General features: G+C 41.6%; 1 protein-coding gene across 8 annotated transcripts; it reads left to right on the plus strand.

The window, feature by feature from the left end:
- Positions 1–825: 825 nt before the first annotated feature.
- On the plus strand, positions 826–22,711 carry LOC138998891 (zinc finger protein 658-like). 8 transcript variants are annotated; one of them, XM_070400933.1, is made up of 8 exons: positions 826–915; positions 1,247–1,356; positions 2,343–2,493; positions 3,785–3,842; positions 5,138–5,173; positions 8,012–8,138; positions 8,395–8,490; positions 19,130–22,711. In XM_070400933.1, the coding sequence occupies exons 4-8, from the start codon at positions 3,828–3,830 to the stop codon at positions 21,166–21,168; spliced, it is 2,313 nt and encodes a 770-aa protein (XP_070257034.1). In that variant the 5' UTR covers positions 826–915; positions 1,247–1,356; positions 2,343–2,493; positions 3,785–3,827; the 3' UTR covers positions 21,169–22,711. The 8 variants fall into 8 exon arrangements, with proteins under 8 accessions (XP_070257034.1, XP_070257039.1, XP_070257033.1 ...); XM_070400938.1 differs by lacking the exon at positions 2,343–2,493 and having other exon boundaries at positions 19,130–19,190; positions 19,272–22,711; XM_070400932.1 differs by lacking the exon at positions 2,343–2,493 and having other exon boundaries at positions 1,247–1,520.
- Positions 22,712–27,344: the final 4,633 nt, after the last annotated feature.

The following is a 27,344-nucleotide window of genomic DNA, read 5'->3' on the forward strand; positions in this document are numbered from 1 at the left end:
ATTTGACTGAATACCCCATTGATTGTGGTTTTACTGGTCTTTCAAAACACATTCTTCTGCACCTGGAGACCAGGACAGCACAATTGCTTTAAATTGCTTCAGTGGCTTTAGAAAATGTTTCTGTTGACTCCGTAGTCCCAAGACCTGAAACTATAATCTTTGTAGATAACTAAGTTGCTCAATCTAGCTTCTGTAACAAACTGCTTTTTGCTAACTAGGTTCCTCATCCCAAACCTCGAGATGTAATCAATACCTTTGTGATATTAGCCTATATAAGTCTGATGTTTCCGCCAAAGGGCCACTGGGAGATTTGGAGCTGCTTCTCCCTTGCAGTCACCGGCTTTATTGATTAAATGACTCATCAATTTGATCTTGCGTCCAGTGTGTTACTCTCGGGGTACATTACAACAGCTATTCTTGTATTATTACTTGTTGTATTACTTATTATTAATAACTTTTGTCCACCCTTGTCTTATCACACTAACCAAGGTAATGGTAATTTTCCTTAATATTTCTAATATCTGGTTCATATTCGTGTTTTCTCCATTGTTGTCTCTTGCAGCTCTTCTTTCCAACCCGGATCCCATCAAGTACCACGCTCTGCAAAGTGTTGTTAGGTCCTAAAGTCTAATGACGCTAACCCCAAATCTCAGTGGATTCAGGAAGTCTCCAGGGGTCAGGTCCAATGGGCTGCTGAAGCGGAAATGCTTCAAAAATTACTTCCTTCGGTCTCAAGGGTTCATGGGAAATGTAGTCTTGACTGCGTGGGCCTACCGAACAGGCCTCTGGGAAAGGGTCTTCAGCAGTCACTCTGCGCATGTGCCCACCAGTCCCGCCTCCTCCCTGCCGCCTTCCGGGGTCTGTGCGGAGGCAGAGCCTGCGCACCAGAGTGAGAACCCGAGCCCCCGCGGGCAGGTAAGCTCAAGTGTGGGGCGCGGCAGCCGGCAGTCCCGGGGTTCCGCCGGCGGGCCCGTGTGCCTGCGGGTCCTCCTCGCCGGCCCCCGCAGCGCAGGTGGGACCGAGTCCTCCTGGGAGGAGACGCCCTGTGCGGCCAGCGGGGGACTGCCGGGGCGCCAGGGGAGTGCACCCTCTGGACGCTCACAGTGCACAAGGGGCCACTCACAGTTTATGCAGATATTCTGAGAACGAAATAAGGTGTCATCTGCAAAATACGTTGCCAAATGCCGTGTGATCACTGTGTAAATGGCTACCAAGACACTTTGTTCCCTTGTTTTGTTTCATTTAGCGCTGACAACAAGCCTGCTTGTCGGTATGGACGTGCCATTTTAAGAAGCGAGAGGACTTTGCTGGGGGCGGAATGATATACCCCAGGGCACGAGCTGGCCGTGCAGAGCGGTAGGATGCAAATGCAGATTTTACCCCCTGTCTCTTGCTCTCCTAAGAACCCTCCCCGCCCCAAACCCGAAGTTGCAACCTTTGCAGCACGTAGAAGAGTAGCCTGTCCCCAGATTCCCAGAGACGTGATTGTAAAGTGAACGGGGACAGGACCTCACCATTTGGTAAATATACTTGGGATTCGTGGGTTTTCTCCAGAACCCCGGGTCAGACAGGCTCTTGCAGCTTCCTGCACTGTCCAGGCCTCCTCCATCCTCAAAGGCCCAGTCTGGCCATCACATGCAGTGCTGGCCAATAGAAAGATAATGCAAATACAATATAAAAATATCATTTAAAAAATTTCAGTAGTCACAGTGAAAAGAAAGGAGGTGAATGAATTCAATACCGATTTAATTCAATACAGTCAAAATGTGACTGTCCTGTGGAGCAGCCACATTTCAGGTGCAGGGGCTGCATGCAGCTGCTGGCTCCAGTCCTGGTGTCAGGGCCAGCCTGACAAGGTTGAGCCGGGCTGAGGCAGGGAGGTGGGAATTGAGAAAAGAAAGAATGACAGGAAAGCGGGATCGGTAGGACCCCAGTTCTCTCGATGAACTGAAGTGAGTTTATTAGCTATACAATCTTATTTATACACAACACACTGAATAGGAGGTCTGTCAAGAGGAATGTATTCTTTGTTCCTCTTAATCTCTAAGGGAGTGACACAGCAGAAGGACAAGTTCTCAGTACAGCATATCTCAGTAAATAGTTACAGACTTCTTGGTAAGCCATGAAAGGCTGTTCTCATTCTACTGATAATCGCCATCCAAACAAGTCTGGGAAAACTGTGTGGGTAAGGGTCCCAGCCTTGCCAGCCCCTTCAGGTGCAAGGACCTTGCCAGCTTACATCTGGCCCCCAACACCTGGGTAGTACATTCTTAGTGAATTCCAAAAGGGTCAGGCTTAGAATGTCAGAGGGAGGTTTCACATAAAGTGCATTTGTTTCTCAGGCTCAGGTCCCAGTTCCTCTGGAGCAAAGTGACTCTTTCACGTCAGGAAGGAGGGAGCTCCAGAAAGAGCTGCCACTTGGAAGAACAGCCATTCTGACAGACCCTTCACCAGAGCTTCAGAGCAGAGGCAGAAGTTTCTAGAAAGGCGCAGGTGCTGATTTGCTCCACTAGAAGCAGGTCTTGATACCTGTACAGCATGAGTCAAACTGGGTGATGTTGCCACATCCAAATGCCATCACAGACTGTGACAGTGGGAGCTGTGGACCAGTTTGCAGGAGGTGGGAGCCTTGTTTTGAGTGGGATGGGGTACTGTCAGGCTGCACAGGAAAAGGCACTTCAGTGGATGGCTGGTGAGGACAGATGTCCAGGGAAGGTGTAACCTGCCGGAGCTGATGAAATCCTGAACACTAGGTTTCCTTTATTCTGCCCGCACTCCAGATTCTGAGCTGCTCTCAGACCTGTCCATCAGCACACGTGGCATCTAGAGTTATGCAAATGCTCCCTCTTTCCTGAATGTAGAGATAACAGAATGAGCGTAGAAGGGCTTTCTATATTGGCCACTTTTGAAAACCCAAAAATATTGGTCCCGAAATGAATGATTTTTGTAGAGTCACCCAGGGCAGAACCAAAGAGCAGCAATACAGTACTGTTTACTCACACAGAACAGTGCTGTAAACATCTTCTCTAAAGATCTTTGTAGAAACTGTAACTAATTGAGAGCAAAAAGTTTAAGAATTTATTTCTTACATAAAATGTCCCACCATATTTTAGAGTTTTCTGGGGAAACTAACTCAAGCTGTAAAGACAACAAGAACTTGATTAATAATCCAGCCAGAGTAGTTTTTTGACATTAGTTTTAATGAAAGTAGGGGGTTTCACCTCTGGTGTACCTGAATTTATTTAAGGAATCCTCTGTTTTATTTAGTTTTTAAAATTTTTTGTTTTAATTAGGAGGGAGCATAAATTGTTAATTCATTGACAAAATGCAGTTTACTTAGTGAAAATGCAAGATTAAGCCCACGTGATCATCTCAGAGATGCAGATATTCAGGTGGTGCTACCTCTGTGTGGTTTCTGCTGTTCCTCCTCAAGACCATCAGAGGGGCCCAGCTGGTGTAGCTCAGTGGTTGAGCATTGACCTATGAACTAGGAGGCCATGGTTTGATTCCTGGTTTGGGCATATGGCTGGATTGTGGGCTCAATTTCCAGTGGGGGAACGAAGGAGGCAGCCAGTCAATGATTCTCTCTCCTCATTGATGTTTCTGTCTCTCCCTCTTCCTTCCTCTCTGAAGTCAATAATAAAAAAATAATGTCAAAGGGACATTCTGCCATAGGGAAGCCTTTTCTCCACCTGGTTTTAGGAGATTTTTTAGGCAGATGAATAAAGGAATTGTAAGGCAGACCAGGTTTCTCATGACCCCATTTCTCTTCCCTTCTCCCCAGCTAGACCTTCACGTTTTTTACCTTCTTGCAAGAGCAGCAGAAAATGAACGAAGCTCAGGTGAGTTCAGTTTTTAATAACCAATTTATTTTACAGTAGATTTTATAAGGGCTTAAGTGTCTCTGTGTTAACATGGAAAAATAGAAATGGATCAGATGCATTCGGAGAAGATACAGAAATACAGATGAATAGCAGAACAAAGTTGGCATGTGGATATATGCAGAAATTTATTTCTGAGGGTTCTGATATTGGTGTCAGAATGTCAGACAATACTTCCTTAAAGGCTGACATTGGTGAGGAGATAAAGTAAACTCATTCCCCATAAAGACAATTGAAAATAAAAAATAATCTTTGTTGTTTTCAAGTAGGCGATTTGTTAACAACTTTCCAATAATATAACCCTGAAATAATATAGAATATTACCTCTAATTGTTCTTCAATTAAAGTAGAAGATTTAATGTTATATGTAAACTCAGTTAATACTAATTTTCTGAAACTGAAACACAGGGGTTGAATTAAGGCATTTTTCTGATAAATCAACTGAATATCCTCAAAATTACTCTGCATAAATACGAACTGCATGTAAGTGGCTTTCCAGATCCCCAGGAATATATAGGAGCTGTACAGAATCTTTATTGACCTTTCATTCCCCAGCATTTCCTTTTAAGCTTCTCGATTGGTCATTGTTTGCCCCTGCTGTTATTACCACCTCAGGTAGCCACTAAGTTAAACAAATGCCTTTCAGTGTTTTATTTTTGCCTTTCAGTGTTTTGACAGATGCGTCTGAAGATAGTCTATTCCCACTATGTAAGCTCCAAGTTAGCTCAGATAAAGACATCCTTGTAAGCCGGGTCTTTCAGGGAACCTCCAAATTGACCAAGTGATGACAGTTTTCTGGGAATGAGGTTTTGATTTGATGGAACTCCAACCCTCTTGTAGTTGCCAGGTTGCAGAATTTTGGTTCTCAAACTACTGCTGAGTTGGAGAGAGAGGGTTAAATTAAAAGGACACAATATTGTTCTTACTGTGAGTCAGCCGTTTTTCTTGTATATTTCCACAGATTGCCTTTGCTAACTTCTATAATTTCTGCCAGTTTTTTCATTGCTTTAGTGGAGGAGATAATTTTCTGGGATGCCTGCTTCAACATTTTTACCTAAACTACTTGTTAGCTTAATTAAAAAAAAAATCCAGCCGATGTTTATTAAGCCAGATATTAAAGATTAGCTAAAATGAAAAAATTCCATTTTTCTCACTAATATTTTAGTTTTGGAAAATATAGTTAAATTTTTTTTATTTGTTTAGATCACAATAAATCTAATGAGAAGTGTTCCTGTTCTTGTTTTCATTTGTTTTAGTTCCCAGCTACTAGTTCTGAGCTTCACACAGAGCAGGTATTCACTCGGTAATGAAGACATGAATGAACATGTAATTGGATTGTGTCTGTCCTCTTATCTCTTAATCTCCTTCCCATTCTTTCTACTTTTTAATTGTGACAAGATCCACTCTCAACAAATTTCTCTGTGTACAATTCAGTGTTAAGTAGAGGCACAGTGTTGTACAGCATATCTCTAGAACGTAATGTTTTTCACAAGTGAAACATGCTCCTTGAACAGCAACTCTCTGCTTCTCACCACCAGCCCCTTGGAAGACTTGTGGAAACTTTCCCTTTTTTTGTTTCCAAAACTCTGCTCTCTCATGCATCTGTTATTACTTTTCAAAAAGTTCTCTGGCTTTGTGGCCTATACTTTTTCTGTCAGTGTCTTTATTTATTACTAGAGGCCCAGTGCATGAAATTCGTGCATGGGGGCGGGGGGGGGGGTGTTCCTCCAGCCCTCTCCAATCTCAGACATCCCTCTCACAATCTGGGACTGCTGGCTCCTAACTGCCCACCTGCCTGCCTGCCTGCCTGATCTCCCCTAACTGCCCCCCCTGCCTGCCTGGTCAACACCAACTGCACCCCCCTGCTGGCCTGGTCGCCCCCAACTTATCCCCCCGCCCCCCCCCCCCCCCCCGCCACTGGCCTGGTCACCCCGCACAGCCTGCTGTTCAGTCGTTTGGTTGTCCCTCACTAACCCCCCTGCTGGCCTGGTCGCCCCACGCAGCCTGCTGTTAAGTCATTTGGTCATCCCTCACTAACCCTCCTGCCAGCCGGGTTGCCCCACGCAGCCTGCTGAACGTTACTGTCACTGTGATGGCTTCCGAGACAATTTGCATATTCCTCTATTATTAGTATAGATTATTTGTTAATCCTCACCTGAGGATATATTTTCCATTAATTATTAGAGAGAGTGGAAAGGAAAAAGGGAGGGAAAGGGAAAAAGAGAGGTAGGGAGGGAGAGACAGAGATAGAGGTAGAGAGAAAATCATCAATGTGAGACACATTGGTTGGTTGGTTGCCTCCCACATGAAGCCCAATCAGACCCCGGACTGGACCTAGGGATCGAACCTGCAATCCAGGTACGTGTCCTTAACCAGGAATTAAATTCAAGACCCTTTGGTGCACAGGCCAATGCTCTAACCTCTGAGAAATACCTGCCAGGGCTCTGCTAGCCTCTTTAATATTTCTCAAATGTTTTTGGTACTTTGCTCATTTCCTTCATGCTCAAGTTGCTGTCTGATTCCTTCTGATAACTTCAGTTACCATCTAAATTGCTAGTAACTCCTTAATGTTTGTCTCCATCCTAAACCTCCCTTCTGTGTTCTAAAATCATGCATATACTAGTTTAAGGGACGGTTCCAGTTTTACATTCCATAGACTCTTCAGTAGCAACATGAACGGATCTGTCACATTAGAACTGATAGCACATCTTTTCCTTTTGTGTCCCAAGTCAGTATTTGGCACCAGCATTGAAGGAGCAGCTCTTTGCTAGACTGGGTAATGATATAAGAAAGTAGTTACCACATTGGTTGTTGCTTCTGCTCTGTGACTACTTCCCTATCCTTATAGCAGTTGCTGTTACTTCAGTGTAGATTGTGTTCTCTCATACTGGTCTCTCTGATTCCACCTCCTTGGTAGGTTGTTCTTTGCTCTTCATGAGCTCTAGATTTATATATCTTTACTAGTGACCCGGTGCACAGATTCATGCACATTGAAAGGAAAGCGTCTGCAGAGTGAACAGGGTCCCTCTGGCAGGTGGGGGTCCCTTGGCCTGGCCAGGCCTGCGGGGATCGGGCCGAAACCAGCTCTCAAACATCCCCCGAGGGGTCCTGGAGTGGAAGAGGGCACTCTTCAAAGTTGCTGTCATACAAAGTGTGGAATGCAAATGCAAGTGTGCAGTAAACCAGATTGGGGGTCGACAGTGCCCCAGTAACAACATAACCCACGGCTGAAGGTGGAATCGCGAGGCCCCGCAAGGAATCGGGCTCCCTCCTCTCTGGTTTTGGGTGCATCACCCGAGAGCCACCACTGCCAAGTCACTGCAGCTCAGCAGCTCCTGCGTTGAGAGTCTGCCCCTTGGTGGTCGTGAGCATCATAGCGACTGGTCTGACGGAGGGAAGGACACTTAGCATATTAGCCTTTTATATATATAGCTACATTTATTTATTCATGAGCTCAATCATGTATGATATCTCCACATCTTACATGCATCTCTTTCTTGACTCCCATTATGTATGGTAGTGATGTCCAAGGAGGGATTGAACATCCTAGAATTCTCTAGAATACCCAGAATAATCAGTTGGGATGTAGAAGAGCTGTAGGAGGTCTCTTTTTACTGGATTTGTTTTGTTTTGTTTAAAAACACTGTAATTTGGCCTGGTTTGTTTGGCTTAGTGGTTAGAGTGTTGGCCTGTGCACCATAGGGTCATGGGTCAATTCCTGGTCAAGGGCACATACCTGAGTTGTAGGTTCCATCCCCGGCCCTAGTCGGGGTGCATGGCAGAGGCAGCAAATTGATGTGTTTCTCTCACATTGGCATTTCTCTTTCTCTCCCTCTCTTTCTTCTTCTCTCTCCTCCTCCTTCCCTCCCTTCCACTCTAAAAAATCTGTGGAAAAATATCCTTGGGTGAAGATTAACAAAAAGAAAGCAAAACTATAATTCATAAATGTAAATGAATTATGGTACATTAGAAGCCAATTGAACAACTCCATAGTTAAAAACAAATTAAGGTAAAATTAGACATCCTTGATATTTGTTTTTGAGCCTTGTGAGTAAATAGGAAAATAATAGTTCTCAAAGGTATTTTCTTTGTCACGTAATTCCGAACTTTTGAACGAAATGCTATTACAGGGATCAGTGTCATTCGAAGACGTGGCTGTGGAGCTCACCAGGGATGAGTGGCAGTGCCTGGGTCCTGGGCAGAGGACCCTGTACAGAGAGGTGATGCTGGAGAACTACAGCCACCTCGTCTCCATGGGTAAGCAACCCTTCCCCTGCGACTGCCTCTAGAATAAATTTCCTCTTTTTAAATTTTCAAAACACATGGATTCTTTATAGAGATTAATCTTTAGGCTTTTGATTAAGAGGCCTAAGTAACTGAAACTTTTAGAGAAATAGAAATAATGTTTGTGTCATTATTTTCCCATTAAAAATTGCAAATAGGTACTTTTATTTTCAGAAACTTAGAAGCCATGGTGTTGCTCTGTATATACCCTCAGTTGTTCTGTTCACAGGGTATTGCATTACCAAACCCCCGGTGATCTTAAAGTTGGAGCAAGGTGAAGAGCCCTGGTCCTTAGAGGAAGAATTCCTAAGCCAGATGCACCCAGGTGAGCACAGACAAAAAGAAACTCTTGGGGTAGTTAGCCCTTTAAGAGAAACACTTTAGAAAGTTGTTTTTGCTTTTAAATAGCTTTATTGAGATATAATTAGCATATCACATAATTGATTCATTTAAAGTGTACAATTAATTCAGTAGCTTTTACTATATTCATAGATATATGCAAACACCACAGTCAGTTTTCGTCACCTCTGAGAGAAACCCCATGCCATTTAGCTATTACCTCTCTATCCTCTGGCCTGCCGTCCTAGCAACCACTACTCTACTTGTCTCTATGGATGTGGCTATTCTGGACATTTCATATAAATGGAATTACACATTATGTGTTCTTTTGTGATTGGTTTCTTTCACTTTGCATTACAAGGCTCATATTATAGCTTATATTAAAATTTCATTCTTTTTATGGAAAGAATAAATTTCATTGGATATACCACATTTGTTTGCTCATTCATCAGTCAGTGGACATTTAGGATGCTGTCTTTTGGCTATTATTGAGTAATGCTAATATAATCATTCATTTACAAGGTTTGCTTGGACATATGCTTTTATTTATCTCGCGTTCTAGATAGGAGTGGAATTGCTGGGTTATAGGGTAACTCTGTGGAACAGCCAGACTTTTCCAAAGTGGCTGCACCATTTGACATTCCTAATGACAGCACCTGAGGGTCTGGGTCCTCTACATCTTCACCAGCCCTTATTACCTGACTTTTGATTATAGCAACCCAAGTGAATGTGAAATGCTATCTCACCGAGGTTTTGATTTGCATTTTTATATTAGTCATCTGGGCTGGCATAACAAAATACCATAGCCTGGGTGGTTTAAATAATAGAAACATATTTCTCCCAATTCTGGAGGCTGAACGTGTAACATCATGGTGCCAGCAGGGTATATTTCTGGTGAGGCCTCTCTTCCTGGCTTGCAGGTGAGCACCTTCTCAATGTATCCTCACATGGCTTTTCCTCTGCACCCCTGGAGAGAACGAGCTCTGATGGCTCTTTCTGTTTATGTTAGGACACCAGTTCTATAGAATTAGGGCCCCACCTTTATGACTTCATTTAATCTTAATTACCTCTCTACAGGTTTTATCTCTAAATATAGTTACACTAGAGGCCCAGTGCACGAAATTCATGCACTTAGGGGGTGGGGTGGGGAGTCCCTCAGCCTGTCCTGCGCCCTCTCACAGTCCAGGAGCCCTTTTATTATATAGGATTGGGAGTTAAGGCTTCCAACTGTGAATTGGGAAGGGGGATGCAATCTACATTAATAAAAGAGAAACATGCAAATTGGTGTCACTCCGCTACCCTTCCCATTGGCTAATCAGCATATCCTTATGCAAATTAACTGTCAGCCAAGATGGAGGCCGGCAGCCATGCACTGAAGCGAACAGGGAGGCTTGCTTGCTCCAGTGATGGCGAACTCCAACGTTCCCCGCCTGACTTGCCGGCCTCTCAGCTGCAACTCTAAGCAACTATGTTGCAAATATAGAAGCTAAACAAAACCCCAGAAACCGGCTTTCAGTCAGCCGGGCTTCAGCCAGCCGGACTGCAACATTGTGTCAATGTTTTTAGCAGCGAGGCCTCAGAACTAAAGGCGGCCCAGAATAAAAAAAAAAAAAAAGAAAAAAAGGAGCGGTTGGGAGCTTCAGTCACCCGCCAGCCGGAAAACGGCCCTCAGCTCCTCACCCAGACTGGCCAGGCACCCCAGTGGGGACCCCCACCCTGAAAGGTGTGTGACCAGCTGCAAACAGCCATCATCCCCTCATCCAGGCTGGCCAGGCACCCCAGTGGGGACCCCCACCCTGATCCAGGACACCCTTCAGGGCAAACCAGCCGGCCCCCACCCGTGCACCAGGCCTCTATCCTATATAGTAAAAGGGTAATATGCCTCCCGGCACCGGGATCAGCGGAGCAGCGAGGCTCCCGGCACCGGGATCAGCATGATGGGGCAGCGCCCAAACCCCCTGATCGCCCTGCGGCTCTGTGTGTGACAGGGGGCGGGGCCACAACCTCCCTATCCGCCCTGCTCTGTTCGTGACAGGGGAAGGCGCCCCAACCCCCTGATCAGCCCTGCTCTGTGCCTGATAGGGGGAGCTCCCCAATCCCCTGATCGCCCTGTGGCTCTGTGTGTGACAGGGTGCAGTGCCCCAAACCCCCCCACCCCCACGGGTCCTGCTCTGTGTGTGACAGGGTAGAGCCATAACCTCCCCATTGGCCCTGCCCTGAGTGTGACAAGGTGCAGCGCCCCAACCCCCTGATCTGCCCTGCTCTGTGTGTGACAGGGGGCAGTGCCCCAACTCCCCGATCGGCCCTGCTCTGTGCATGACAGGGGGGAGCTCCTCAACCCCCTGATGGGCCCTGCTCTGTGTGTGACAGGGGGGAGCTCCCCAACCCCCTGATCGACCCTGCTCTGTGTGTGACAGGGTACGGAGCCCCAACCCCCCTGATGGGCCCTGCTCTGTGAGTGACAGGGGGGCAGCGCCCCAACCCCCTGATCAGCCATGCTCTGTGCCTGATAGGGGGGAGCTCCCCAATCCCCTGATCACCCTGCGGCTCTGTGTGTGACAGGGTGCAGCGCCCCAAGCCCCCCCACCCCCACCCCCCACGGGTCCTGCTCTGTGTGTGACAGGGTAGAGCCATAACCTCCGCATTGGCCCTGCCCTGAGTGTGACAGGGTGCAGCGCCCCAACCCCCTGATTGGCCCTGCTCTGTGTGTGACGGGGTGGCGCCGCAAGCTCCCCATCGACCCTGCCTTGAGTGTGACAGGGGGCGGTGCCCCAACCCCCCAATCGGCCCTACCCTGAGCGTGACTGAGGGTGGCATTGCAACCTCCCGATCCGCCCTGCTCTGTGCATGACAGGGGGCGGCGCCCCAACTCCCCAATCGGCTCTGCTCTGAGCCCGACCAGGGGCTGCACCTAGGGATTGGGCCTGCCCTCTGCCACCCGGGAGCAGGCCTAAGCCAGCAGGTCGTTATCTCCTGAGGGGTCCCAGACTGCGAGAGGGCACAGGCCAGGCTGGGGGACCCCCCTCCCCACCAAGTGCACAAATTTTTGTGCACCAGGCCTCTAGTCCTATATAATAAAAGGGTAATATGCAAATCAACCAAATGGTGAATGTTCAGTCGCTATGCACGCACTGACCACCAGGGGGTAGATGCTTAGTGCAGGAGCTGCCCCCTGGTGGTCAGTGCATTCCCACTGGGGGTACCCCGCTCAGCCACAAGCCAGGGTGACGGCTGGCAAGCGCAGTGGTAGTGGAAGGAGCCTCTCCTGCCTCCGCAGCAGCGCTAAGAATGTCCGACTGATGGCTCCCAGACTGGTAAAGGCGTAAGCTGGGCTGAGGGGACCCTCTCCCCTGAGTGCATGAATATCGTGCACTAGGCGTCTAGTTAGTATATAATAGTTTCTCTGATCACTAATGATGCCAACCAACTTTTCATGTGCTTATTGGCCTTTGTGTAAACTAATAAAAAATTCCAGGAATTTCAGAAGTCATAGTTTCAGTATAGTTTCTCAAGCAAAAAGTAAAATCATCTTAAGTAAATGTTTTCACTGAAAGTTTTTGTTGTGAAGCCATTTAAGTAGGTAGTGTAACATAAAGGTTGACAAAATTTCAAACATGTTTCCCAGTCACTAAATGTAAATGATTGGATCATACTGATTGGCGAAAAAAGATATCCTTAAATAAAATCCTAATATGCAAATTGACCTACCAGTGGAATGACAGGTCACTATGACGTGCACTGACCACCAGGGGGCAGACAGATGCTCAATGCAGGAGCTGCTCCCTAGTGGTCAGTGTGCTCCCACGGGGAGTGCTGCTCAGCCAGAAGCCAGGCTCACGGCACGTGAGTGCAGCGGCGGTGGCAACAGCGCTAAGGACCCCTCGGGGGATGTCCAACTGCTGGCTTAGGCTCGCTCCCAGGGAGGCTAACAGCCCCTGAGGGGTCCCGGACTGCGAGAGGGCACAGGTTGGGCTGAGGGACATCCCACCCCCCCTTAGTGCACAAATGTCCTGCACTGGGCCTCTGGTCCTTAAATAAGGGACATTGGCACCTGAGAAAATAACCGGGTGGTTACTATTACAGAAGGCTTGTGGGAGCCAGGTCTCTCACCCCTGCCCAGTGTTAATGTGGCAGCTTTGTCCTCCACCTCCCAGGGGTATCACCAAAGGTTTAGTGGCTTACCTGGACTCCTTTCCCCACTTGGCTGTACTGGCACTCACCCCGTTCTTCTGTTGGCATGGTTTCAGAGGAGGCTGGCTAAGACTAAACAATGACTTTGATAAAGTCCGTTCTTGAATTTTTTGTAAGGATCATGCTTTTGTTGTCCTGTCTAGAAACATTGGAACTCAGATTTATTCCTGTGATTTTTTTTTTCTAGAAAATTTTAAATTCAACATTTTGCATTTTGTGATCCATTTAGTGTTCATTTTTATAGAAAGTGTGAGGTATAATTTTTGAAAAAGGTGTTCAGTTATTTTAGCACTGTATGTTGAAAAAATTGTCATTGAATAGTACTTGCATGATCTTAGAAAAACAGATGAGTGCATATTTGCATATATATTTGTATACATGCTTTGTATGCCTAAGATTGTATATTTTTGTGGTGTCATTATCTTTTATTCATCTACTAATGTTACTACAGTAGTTTATTTTTGAAATCGAGTAGTGTGAGTTCATCAACTTTTTATATGAATTTTAAAATGAGCTTTTCGATATTTATAAAAAAGCACGCTGGCTTATTTCAGCTTGGATTGCATTAAATTTATAGATCAAATTAAAGACAATCAACATGTTAATAATATATTGTATTCTAATCCATAAATAACATTTACCTCTCCATTTATTTAGGCTTTCTTTTATCAGTAGTTTTCAGCATACAGATACCAGTTTTGGGGGTTGGTTTTTGTTTTTTGGGTGTGTGTGTGTGTTTGTGTGCACTATGGTAAATTATCTTGTATATCTAATTTCAGGTTCCAGTTGATCATTATTTGTATATTATTGGCTTTTATATATTAGCTGTATTTTGACTTTGCTGAAAACACTTAAGTTTATGGAGTTTTCTAAAAGAATTTTTTTGTGATTTTTCTTTGTAGACTTTGTATCTTTCATTTTTGTTCTTGCTTTATTGCATGGCAATGGAATAGTAGAAGTGAACACTTTCTACTCAACACCTTTTTCTGCTTTTGAGAGTAAACACCTTTTTATTTTTTCCAATCTTAGTGTTAAAGCATTCAGTCTCTATTAAGTATGATGTTAGCTATAGGCTTTTTATAGATTCCTTTTATTAGGTTAATGGTTGAATTTTTAATTTAATGAACTATTTTATCTTAATTGATGTGGTTGTGTGATATTAATATTAATATTTTAGCCAGTTAATGTGATGAATTACATTGACTGATTTTTTACTATTGGCAACTTTGCATTCTTGAGATGAATCCCACTTGATCCTGATTAATTATTTTTATATATAGTTGGGTTCCTTTAGCTACTTTATTTTTTTGCTAATCCTCACCCAAGAATATTTTTCCATTGTTTTTTTTTTTTTTTTTTTTTTTTTTTTAGAGAGAATGGAAGGGAGAGATGGAGATAGAGAAACATCTTTGTGAGAGAGAGACATCGATTGGTTGTCTCTTGCACATTCCCCGACTGGGGCCAGGAACCAAACTGCAATGGAGGTACTTGCCCTTGAGTGGAATCGAACCTGTGAACCTTCATTCCGCAGGCCTACACTCTAACCACGAGCCAACCCAGCCAGGGCTAGCTACTAGTTTTTAGTATTTTATATTTATTGTCATGAGGGATATTGGTCTGTAGGTTTCTTTTCTTGAATTACCTTTGGTTTTGCTATGAGGACACAGGCCTCAAAATGATTCAGGAAATCCACATATTGTAATTTCATGAAGAGATTATGTAGAAGACATTTCTTCTTTAAATGTTTGGTAAAATTCAGTGGTAAACACCATTTGGTCCTGGAGCTGTTTTTTGTTTTTTTTTTAACTAAGTATTTTTTTTTTTTTTTTTTACCCCATATTCAATTTCTTAACTAGATCTATTTGGGACTTTTCTTTCTTCATGAGTGAGTTTGGAAGTTTTTTGTTTTTACGAAATTTGTTCTTTCATATAAATTGTTAAATTTATGGGCATTGAGTTTCTCTCAATATTCTTTTATTATCTCTTTAATGTTTGTTGTATCTGTAGTTATATCCCCCCCTTGTATTTATTTCTGATATTGATGTCGTGTCTCCTTGTTATTCCTTGGTTCGTTTTTTTTTTTTAAATTGTTTTATTGCTTAAAGTATTACAAAGAGTATTACATATGTCTCCTTTTTTCCCCGCCCTTGACAATCCCCTGGCCTCCCCTACCCCCCAGTGTCTTATGTCCATTGGTTATGCTTATATGCATGCATACAAGTCCTTCGGTTGATCTCTTACCCTCCCCTCAGGCCCCCCCAATCCTCCCTGGCCTTCCCGCTGTAGTTTGACAGTCTGTTCGAGGCTGCTCTGCCTCTATATCTATTTTTGTTCATAAGTTTATAATGGTCTTTATTATCCATACATGAGTGAGATCATGTGGTATTTTTCCTTCATTGACTGGCTTATTTCACTTAGCATAATGCTCTCCAGTTCCATCCATGCTGTTGCAAATGGTAAGAATGCCTTCTTTTTTAGAGCAGCATAGTATTCCATCTAGAAAGAGAGCAACAAGAAAAGCCCAGAGTGAGCAGAAGGAAGGAGATAATAAAGATTAGAGCAGAAATAAATGACATAGAGACCAAAAAAAAAAAAAAAATACATAAAATCAATGAAACCAAGAGCTAGTTCTTTGAAAGGATAAACAAGATTGATGAACCTCTAGCCAGGCTCACCAAGAACAAAGAGAGAGGACCCAAATAAACAAAATCAGAAATGATAGAAGCTAAATAACAACAGACCCCACAGAAATACAAATGATTGTTAAAAAATACTATGGACAACTCTACTCCAACAAACTAGACAACCTGGAGGAAATGGACATATTCCTAGAAAAATACAACATTCCAAAACTCAATCAGGAAGAATCTAAAAATCTCAATAGGCCAATAACTATGGAAGAAATTGAAGCAGTTCTTGGTTCATTTTTATCATGTAAAAAATTTATTTTCAAAGAAATAGGCTTTGGTTTGGTTTTTCTCTATTGTTTTCAGTTTCATTGTATTTGCTAACCTTTATTATTTTCTTCTTTCTTTAGATTTAACTTTTCTTTGTGCAGTTTTTTTTTTATCCTTATCCAAAGATATGTTCATTGATTTTAGAGAGTGATTAGAGAGACAGACAGAGAGAGAGAGAGAGAGAGAGAGAAACATTGATTGGTTGCCTCCCTTACATGCCCCGATGAGGGACTAAACCTGCAATCTAGATATGTGTTCTGAATGGGAATTGAAACTGCAACTATTTGGCATAGGGAATGACACTCCAACCCACTGAGCCATCCATCCGGTGCTCTTTGTGTAGTTTCTTAAAGTGGAAGCTTAGGTAACTGGTTGGAGATTTTTTTTGCTAATACAAAACATTTCAAGCTATGATTTATCGCAGTGCTACTTTAGCTGCATCCCACAAATTTCTATGTTTTGAACCGTTTTTGTTTTCATTCACTTTAAAATATCTTAATTTTCTGTGAGATATGCTTTGTGACCCATGATTTAATCAGAAATATATTAATGTACAAATACATTTTTTTATTTTTCAAGATAACCTTATGTTACTAATTTCTAGTATAATTTTTCAGTGGGTTGAGATTGTATTTTATATAATTTTTAAATATTTGTCTTATAGCCCATAATGTGGTCTGTCTTGATGAACAGTCATGTGTACATTTGATAATAATGTGAAATTCTGCTGCATTTTAGTCTTTGGGTTTGGAGGATATACTTTGTACAAGTGTTGCTTCTCATTTCTCCTACTTGTAATATTGGGCCTACCATGTATGCCTGCTCCCCCTTTTTTCTGTACTTCTGTTTTGTTTTCTCCTGCCTGTTATGAGTTGACCACCAGTGCCCTGAACCAACAGCTTTGTTCCTATTGCCCACCCCTCCCAGGCCTTCACTACTCTATTGTCTGTCCATGGGCTATGCATATATGCATATAAGTTCCTGGTTAATCACTCCCCTCCCATCTGCCTCACCCCCGCCTTCCCTCTGAAATTCATCAGTCTGTTTCATGCTTCTATGACTCTGAATTTATCATTTTATCCATTAGATTCCACATATGAGAGAAATCATGTGATACATATCTTTCTCTGACTGGCTTATTTCACTTTTCATAATACTATCCAGATCCATCTATGCTGTTGCAAATGGTAAAAGTTCTTTCTTTTTTACAGTTTTGTAGTATTCCATTGTGTAGATGTACCACAGCTTTTTTATCCACTCGTCTACTGATGGGCACTTGGGCTGTTTCTAAATCTTAGCTATTGTAAATTGCATTGCTGTGTACATAGGGGTGCATACTAGTACATTCTTTCAAATTGGTGTTTCAGGCTTCTTAGGATATACTCCTGGAAGTGGGTCAAATGGGAGTTCCATTTTTAATGTTTTGAGGAAATGCCATACTGTTTTCCACAGTGGCTGCACCAGTCTGCATTCCTACCAGCAGTGCACTAGGGTTTCCTTTTCTCCACATCCTCACCAGCACTTGTCCTTTGTTGATTTGTTGGTGATAGCCATTATGACATGTGTGAGGTGATACCTCATTGTGGTTTTGATTTGCATCTCTCAGATGATTAGTGACTTAGAGCATTTTTTTCATATGTCTCTTGGCCTTCTATGTGTCCACTTTGGATCAGTGTCTATTTAGGTTCTCTGCCCATTTTTTAATTGGATTGTCTTCCTTTTGTTAAGTTGTATGAGTTCCCTGTATATTTTGGAAATTAACTCCTTATCAGATGTATCATTGGCAAAAATGTTCTCCCATGCAGTGAGCTCTCTTGTCATTTTGTTGATGGTTTCTTTTGATGTGCAGAAGCTTTTTATTTTGATAGTGTTTCATTTGTTTATTTTCTCCTTAGTTTCCTTTGCTCTTGGAGATGAATCGGTAAACATTACTATGAGAGATGCCTGTGACTTTGCTGCCTTTGGTTTCTTCTAGGATTTTTATGGTTTCATGTCTTATACTTAAGTCTTTTATTAATTTTGAGTTTATTTTTGTGTATGGTGTAAGTTTGAGGTTTAGTTTCATTTTTTTTTCATGTCCCTGTCCAATTTTCCCAACACCATTTATTGAAGAGACTCTCTTGACTCAATTGTATGCTCTTGCCTCCTTTGTTAAATAGTAATTGAGCATAATGGCTTGGGTCAATTTCTGGGTTCTCTGTTCCATTCCATTGACCTATATGCCTGTTCTTGTGCCAGTTCTAGACTATTTTGAGTAGAGTGGCTTTGTAGTATAACTTGATACCTGGTATTGTGATTCCTTCAACTTTGTTCTTTCTCAGGATTGCTGCGGCTATTTGGGGTCTTTTTTTTCCCTATGAATTTTTGGATTGTTTGTTCTAGATCTGTGAACTATGCTGTTGGTATTTTAATTCGGGTTGCATTGAGTTTATAGAGTGCTTTGGGCAGTATGGACATTTTTAAGAATGTTGATTCTACCAATCCATGAACACAGTATATTCTGCTTGTGTATATCTTCCTCTAGCTCTTTATCGGCATCCCGTAGTTTTCCAAGTACAGGTGTTTTACCTCCTTGGTTAAGTTTATTCCTAAGTATCTTAATTTTTTTTGTTGCAATAATAACTGGGATTGTTTTTTGTTTCTCTTTCTGAGATTTTATTGTTGGTATATAAAAATGCCATCGATATTCGGGTATTAATTTTGTTTCCCTCTACACTTTCAAATTCATTTATTAAATCTAGTCGTTTTTCTTTAAATAAATCTTTATTGTTCAGATTATTACAGATGTCCCTCTTTTTTCCTCCCATAGCTCCCCTCCATCCGGTTCCCACTTAGCCCTCGCCACTGTCCTCATCCATAGGTGTAAGATTTCTGTCCAGTCTCTTCCCACACCCCTCAGAATTGTTTTTTTGATGGAGTCTTTAGGGTTTTCTATGTACAATATCATATCATCTGTGAATAATAACAGTTTTACTTTCTCCTTTCCAACTTGGATGCCTTTTGTTTTTTCTTCTTGTCTGATCGCTATATGTTAGTACTATGTTGAACAAGAATGGTGAAAGCAGACATCCCTGTCTCATTCCTGTTCTTAGGGGAAATGATTTTAGTTTAGCCCATTTAATATGATGTTGGCTGTAGGTTTGTCACATATGGCTTTTATTATGTTGAGGCATGATCCCTCTATTCCCACTTTGCTGAGAGGTTTTTCCTTAGGGATTTTTTAATTGCGAGAGGGAGGACCTGGAAGAATGGGGCTGCTTCATTTTGGCTAGCACTGGGAATAATTCTGTTTTTTTAAACAACTTGGATGAGCAGAGAGAAAGAGTGTGTGTCTTGTGTTTCTGTCTGTGCGCATGAATTATTAATCTTTGAAAACAAGACTAGAAACAATACAAAGCATAACAAAAACATGATTATAAGCTCCTCATAATAAGAAATGTAAGATTCATAAGATGTTTTCAATGTTTCTAATTTTAGGATATTACAAAGTTGATGTCCACATTGAGGAGAACCAGGAAAAACAAGAGAAACCTCTTTGGCAAGTAATATTCATTGATAATAAACCACGGAGTAAAGAAAAGCAGATAATTTTAGATAACACAACTCTATTTAACCACAGGAGAACTGTTTCAAAGGAGAAATGCTTTGATCTTAATGATTGTGGGAGATCCTGTGACAAAGCCACTATTGTGGAATATGATGAAGTTCAGATGACTGTGACACACTATGAATGTAATGAAAGTGGAAATAATTTCAACAGGAATTTACTCCTCATTCAACCTCAGAGAACTGTTACAAGACATGGTGCTTTTGAAAGCAGTAAATGTAAAGAAAACTTGACCCAAAGCTCATCCCATCTGGTACATCAGAAGACACAAACTGGAGATAAGGTCTGTGTTTTTAATGGATGTACAAGTGCCTCCTACCAGGACTTAGACCTTACAATACATCAGAGCACTCAGACAGAAGAGAAATTCTACCAATGTGGTAAACGTGGGGAATCCTTGCATCAAAACTCACTTTTCAGTGTACATCAGGAAAATGACATAGGAGAGAAGGCATTTGAAAGTAACGAATGCAGGAAGTTCTTTTACCAGAAAGCACACTTCATTCAGCAACAGAGGACCCACTCAGAGGAGAAGACTTGTGAATGTGCGGAGTGTGGGAAATTCTTCTGTTCAAATTCACACACTAGTCATTATCCTGGAACTCATATGGGGGCCTGTCTCTATGAATATAATGAATGTGGGAAAACTTCCTGTCAGATGTCAAACCTCAGTGAACATCTGACAGTTCACACAAAAGAGAAACCTGATAACAATGAATGTGGGGAATCTTACAAGAAGTGCGCCCTCTTAGTACATCAGAGAACACACACAGAGGTGGAACTCTATCAAAGTAATGAATATGGGAAATCATTCTCCAGGATGGCACAGCTCAAAGAACATCAGAGAATTCACACAGAGGAGAAACCAAATGAATGTATTGAATGTGGGAGAACTTTCTCTAACAAGACACGCCTCAGTGTACATCAGAGAATTCATACAGGGGAGAAACCAAATGAATGTATTGAATGTGGGAAAACTTTCTCTAAGACATCACATCTCGGAGCACATAAGAGAACTCACACAGGCAAAAAGCCCCATGAATGTATTGCATGTGGGAGAACTTTCTCTAACAAGACACACCTCAGTGCACATCAGAGAATTCATACAGGGGAGAAACCCTATGAATGTAATGCATGTGGGAAAACTTTTCCCCAGAGGACACACCTCGGTACTCATCAGAGAATTCACACAGGTGCAAAACTGTATGAATGTAGTGATTGTGGGAGGTCTTTTGCTCATAATTCAACCCTTAGAACACATCAGAGAATTCACACAGGTGAGAAACTGTATGAATGTAATGCATGTGGGAAAAGTTTCACTCATAATTCAGCCCTCCGAGTACATCAAAGAATTCACACTGGGGAGAAGCCATACGAATGTAATGCATGTGGGAAAACTTTCTCCAAGACATCACATCTCAGTACACATCAGAGAATTCACACAGGGGAGAAACCCTATAAATGTAATGCATGTGGGAAAACTTTTTCCAGGAAGATACACCTCAGTGCACATCAGAGAATTCACACAGGGGAGAAACCCTATGAATGTAATGCATGTGGGAAAACTTTTTCCCGTAAGACAAACCTCAGTACCCATCGGAGAATTCACACAGGTGAGAAACCGTATGAATGCAGTGAATGTGGGAAGTTTTTTGCCCGTATTTCCGGTCTAAGATCACATCAGAGAATTCACACAGGGGAGAAACCCTATGAGTGTAATGAATGTGGGACAGCTTTTGCCCACAGTTCAACTCTCAGAGAGCACCAGAGAATTCACACAGGGGAGAAACCACATGAATGTAATGAATGTGGGAAAACTTTCGCTCGTAAGGCAGTTCTTCGAGTACATTATAACAGAAAGCACACCAGAGAGAAAAACCTTCCATGTAATGAATTTGGAAAGTTCTGAAGAAACTGATTATTAAAACACACAGGGGAGAAGGTCATGTCACACAGACTGCAAATTGTTTCCTTTAACTATTTCCTCTTCTAATAGGCACAAGCATGTCTAAATTTCCCAATCTGCCTTTCATCCAGGTGGGGCTGGCCATGGGTTATTATGCTATTACATATCAGCTAAGTTTAGCCTTTAAAAATTGCATTCTTCCTCTTCCGTGTTATTCATACTGGAATGGAGAAATTTGCAAGGCAGACTTGTGTGTTGTATATTGAGTATAGAGCACAAGGTAGTGATGAAACAATTTTCCACTAAAAAGTCTTCGCGGTTTTTTTTTCCCTTTAAACAGGAATTACATTTGTACTGTGTTGAGCTCTTAAGATTTGGTGTATTGGTTAAATGCATATAATTTAGCCAACTCTGTTAGAATGAAGTTAAACCTGTTAACCCTGGGTCGTTGGTGCCAATTCAGCACCAACAGGAATCCCTGATTTGGGGTGCAGTGAGGAAGGAAACTTGACTCAGTGCTATAGCATGGCTGTGAAAATAGCACAGCTGAGGAATAGCTCAGTTGTGATGCAGTGCAGCCATGAAAACAGCAGGGGCTAGGTCACCCTTGGGCCAGGACTGTCTTTGGCCAGGCAGCTCTGGTCTGCTCCAACGAGGCATCTTCCATGTTTCTACTGTAGCTGGGGAAAAACAGTCTTCAGTGGAAAGTTTGCTCCCCAAGCCAGAGGGAAGCTGGCTTAAATGGACAGAAGTCCCTGCCTCTGGTCCCTGATTGGTCTGTCCTCTTGCACATGAGGCATCCAAATCCTCACAGTTTGGTCCAAAGGCACTGGTCCTGATTGGTCAGAATAGAGCTGCTCTGATTGAATGGAGAAAGCCTCAATCCAATTGGTAGAAATAGGATTCCAGGAAATCATCATAAGGGCTGGCTCAGCCAATGGCAGTTTAGTGCTGAGCAGTTTGCATAAATGTCCCCTGTGCAGAAATGGCTGCTGGCTCTGCTTTTTTTGTTTGTTTGTTTGTTTGAGCCAAAGTAGCCACCAGAATCCCTTCTTAATAGGTGTCTTCTTTTCCTTTGAGGGTTCACAAACTCTGTAAATATAATAAATGTCAGAAGATCTATCATAATTCAACCTGTCATTGTATATTATACAACTCACATGAGGAAGGCAACTTCTACCAATGATCCTGAATGATCAGACAACCTCATTAAAAATGAGAGAATTCTCAGGGAAAAACACAAAGGCCTTTACTTCCCAGTGAACTTTATTAAACATCAAACAATTAAGATTAGACTAAAACCTTGTATTTTGTTGTGACATTTCTAACACATTGAGTTTGCAACAGATAATTTTTTTCTAAGAAAATGTGTCAGTTTCAGAAATGAGTAAAATCTTCTCCTAGAACTGATGTACTAAAACTTGCTTTATTATATTAAGTTTTATAGAAAATATTTGTCCACAGAATCACTGTGGACATTTTAAAGATGGAAGAATAGCTTGAATTCTGTGGATAACACTAATAAATGTTTGTGACTGGTCTCTGAGTTATGCGTACATCTGTGAGTCTGTGTAACAATAGAAGGCAGTAGCTGAACCTGGTCTGGACTGGTTAACTTTTCTGAGCAACACTCTGTTAGTTCTCAACCTTGGCTACTCATTAGAATCACCTGGCAATCTTTTTAAAATCCTGATTTCTGGGCCTCATCCTTCGGAATTTCTGTTTCTTTGTTATGGGGTGGGGCCACAACATTAGTAACAAAGAAACAGAATTTCCTGAGGATGAGGCCCAGAAATCAGGATTTTAAAAAGATTCTCAGGTGATTCTAATGCGCAGCCAAGGTTGAGAACCACTGGTCTATGTGCTTCTTCTTTGGCTCCCCTCAGTTTGATGCTGTTCGATGTTGGCCTGCCTGGGATATCTGACCATTGGTCTGGCCCTGTTTTTTAGGACCATAAGATTTCTCAAGGATTCTTTGCGTGTGTGGTGGATGTTGATTCTTACATAGTCGTTTGGCCTTCATTTTATGCCATATTAATGGTTCATTTTGCACTGAGTAATTATTAAGCAAGTCTTAGCTCTCTTGTATGCATGTAGCCTGAGTATCCGGTATAGGATCTTTTCCCAGTCCCACGATGCTTGCTGATACTGCAGCATTGCAAAATAGTTGATTTTTGCCCTGCTTGGATAGGAGGTTGTAGAATTAGAATGAAATCAGGGCTACTTTCATGTCAGAAGCACTGCATCAGTATTGAAAAGAACTCGCTTTTTTGGAGGGGGGGGACAATATAGTATAGTCTTAGCCAAGAAAATATTTGTTCAATCTGTCCTAATTTCAGGCTACATGGTTTGGTCAGCACAGAGAAGAAAGGAAATGAATTTCTCATTTTTAAAACCTGAACCACTAAAAATTTCTCTCAACACTGGGCATGTTGCTTTCTGCAAGTGTGATCTGGTAGATTATGTAGACAATGTCAGTTGATTCCCTGAGTAGATTTTCTATTCCCTATCTTCTATTAATATTACGTGAGGGAACATTATGTGATTTTGTTTGTTTGTTCTTTACCATTAATTGGAAAACAGGTATTTCTTTGACTGGCTTATCATCGCTTTACTTGGTGGCATCACTGCCATAGAAAAAGGCCAGGAGATGAAGCTGATAGTACCACCCGGGCTAGCACACCAGAGACTGGGTTAGCACTCCTGGTGGCAGGAGAGTTCCAGCAACTAAGAGAATATGTTTGGCCCTCCTCAGTCTCTGCCACTTTGATACAATGTGAGTGTGTTGCATGGGGCCAAAAGGGTATCTCTACATGCTTGATTTTTTCAGAAAACTATTGATTTCTAGAAAACTACTTTAAATTTTTAGAAAATTAACTTCATTCTGGCATAGTTGTAGATTTAAAGAATAGTTAAAACAATAATTCCTATACACTCCTCACACAGTCCTCTTATTAACATCTTTTATTACTCTGGTACATTTGTCATTGCTAAGAAAATCTGATACATTATTAACTAAACACATTATTTTTCAGATTTCACTAGTTTTTTTCTCTAGTGCTGTATTCTGAAATTTCATTCAGGATACCACATTACACTTAATTTTCATGTCTCCTTAGCTTCCACTGGTCTGTGACCATTTCTCATACCTTCCATGTTTATTAACTTGACAGTTTTGAGGAGTACTTAAGTACTTTGTAGACTCTCCAGTTGGGTTTCTGGTATATTTTTACGTTTGCACTGGTGTTACCATTTTATACTTTTGAAGGAAGATCACAGACGTTATAAAAAAGCCATTCTCATTAATACCATATGCTGTCAACGTGAATGATCATTAACAATGCTAAGCTTGATTACCTGGTTGAGGTAGTATCCCTCAACTTAAAAGCATAGCACCATGCTTGCTACTCGATAAAAATTTCTTTAATAAACTAATAGTTTATCAAGTTGTACATAAAATTAGATCAAAATCCTTTTTATATATTTCTCATTTTAATGTTGGAAACAATATAAATAAGTTAAAAACTAGAACACCCGGAGTTTAAAAATAGTCTTAAGCTGATCTAGTTCACAATCCAACTTTTTGGTTTTAGTGTTTATTGGAACATGAATGAATCATTGCCCTTTTCTTTGTTCCCCAGGATTTAACTTAAGGATTTTATTTATCTTCACATCTCATCATGAAAGTGGTGCTCAGCTCTTCTATACATCTTTTAAAATATACATATATTTTTATTGATTTCAGAGAGGAATGGAGAAGGAGAGATAAAAACATCAATGAAGAGAGAGAACCATTGATCAGCTGCCTCCTGTACACACCACACTGGGGATTGAACCCACACCTGGGCATGTGCCCTGACCAGAAATCAAAATCGCAACCTCTTGCCTCAACCACTGAACCACATCGGCTGAGCTCTTCTATGCATCATCTTTATCTTCAGAGGTTGGACTTTGAATAATGAAAGGACTGAAAGAAAGTTTGCATTTTCTGAGCCAATCAACCCAGAGGTGGTTATATTAACCCAGATAATAACAGTAGATAAAAAGAATGACAATCCATGATAAGTAAGAAATTCAAGATGATAGGAGAAATAAGTCAGGGTTGAGAGTAAGATGGGGTATCACAGCCAAATGCCTACATAGGGTTTTTTCTTTTTAAAGCATTGATAAGTTGTATGGTACTAACACAACTTAAAAAAAGAGTGGTGTCGCTCTAGCCTGTTTGCTCAGTGGTTAGAGTGCTGGCCTGTGGACTGTAGGGTTGCTGGTTCGATTCCCAGTCAATGACACATACTTTGGCTGTAGGCTCCATCCCCAGCCCAGGCATGCAGGAGGCAACTAATCGCTGTGTCTCTTTCACATCAATGTTTTTCTCTCTTCCCTCCTCCTCCTTCCATCCCACTCTCTAAAAATCGGTGGGAAAAATATTTTAGGGTGGGGATTAAATAAAAACAAAATAGGTGTGGGTGTGTTACCATTAGAAAAATAAGATTGAGTCTATCGACAATAGGCAGATGACATAATGAGATAGATACATAAAAGATTAGGAGCAAATGGTCACTCCCAGATAATAACTTAATAGTTAAACCAGGGAAGGACTATAGAGACCACGGATTACTAGTGAAGCAAGAACACAGGCATATGTTATTGCACACAAGCAGTGCATATCATCAGACAAGTGTGGATGAAAATCTAATAGGAACTGTTATAAAAGCAACACTTCTGGGAGAGAAACTGATAGAAGTACATGTGAAAAACAGTTGTACTGATAACATGCTTTCAAAGTAGGCATGTACCTCTGATAGAAGATAATAACCCAACAGCACAAGTAGAATGTAATCATGCCTATTGTGATAAACAGGAATAAAACTTCATTGTTTGCGCAGGAAACCAGAGGAGATTATTGGTGGCCAGAGTGCACTGTGAATCCAAGAGAAGGAGAAACCAACAAGCACACTGAGAAAGCACAGAAAATAAGAGAAGGAACAAAAGAGACTACTGAATAAACATGAAAAAAGAACTAGATTATACATGCCTTATGGCAGTGATGGCGAACCTTTTGAGCTCGGCGTGTCAGCATTTTGAAAAACCCTAATTTAACTCTGGTGCCATGTCACATATAAAAATTTTTTGATATTTGAAACCATAGTAAAACAAAGACTTATATTTTTGATATTTATTTTATATATTTAAATGCCATTTAACAATGAAAAATCAACCAAAAAAATGAGTTTGCGTGTCACCTCTGACACGCGTGTCATAGGTTCGCCATCACTGCCCTATGGGTAGATAACGCATGAGAGCAAAAGGTTATACATTGAGAAGTGGCCACAAGGCTTTAAACTACAGAACTGCCACATTCCAAGGAATGTGATGCACTAACAGTGACAGTTAAATAGAGTTAAGTTGCTAAAGAAGACTCAGGCCCAAAATGGCAATACTTACAAATGTTAATGTATGAAGGAAAAAGGATGCATTGCTTCACAGCCAGAGGTTGCTTCACAGCAAGCAGTTTAGATAAAAGTCAGGCACGAGTTCCCAATGTTATCCATTGTATAGACATAATTTTATTTTCTAGTAAGAACTAACATGTGTACAGAATACCCTATAAGTCAAAAGTTGATTTACTGCCGAGGTTTCTTCTATTGTGCTAGGTATGTAGGTGTATTTTTAGGTAAGCAGACTCTGAAGGTCTTAATGAGAATGGGTATAAATGATCAGTTGCACTGTTATCAATAAACACTGTTGATAAGATGTTCAAACATGTCCCCAAACTTCTTGGGTCCATGGTTACAAAGCAACACCAATGTATTTCGTCTCCGACTAATGAATAGTGATGTATAGATACTTTAGGTCAGGCCTATTCCAAGTCTGCTGGACTTAATCCCCTGATTTTTTGTCAAAGCCTTTTACAAAATACACATCACTCTTAGTTTGACAACAGTCATTTGCCTTTCAACAACATGTAATCAAATAGACAGTCAAAATACACACAGATTTCAGACAGTTGTAGTAACAAATGCGGGGTTGCATAATTTAGACCACCCTATAACGCTGATACAGGTTGTCTCATATTTTTATATTTTTACACTTTTCTTTTTGGGGGGCCTCCCAGATCTATAGCTGTCTGCACTTTATGGTATACATCTGTTGAATAATAAGAATTCTGATCAATCTGT

The sequence above is a fragment of the Myotis yumanensis genome, unplaced genomic scaffold, assembly GCF_028538775.1.
Source record: "Myotis yumanensis isolate MYYU_CA2020_CCGP unplaced genomic scaffold, mMyoYum1.0.hap1 SCAF_21, whole genome shotgun sequence".
NCBI classification, from domain to species: domain Eukaryota; kingdom Metazoa; phylum Chordata; class Mammalia; order Chiroptera; family Vespertilionidae; genus Myotis; species Myotis yumanensis.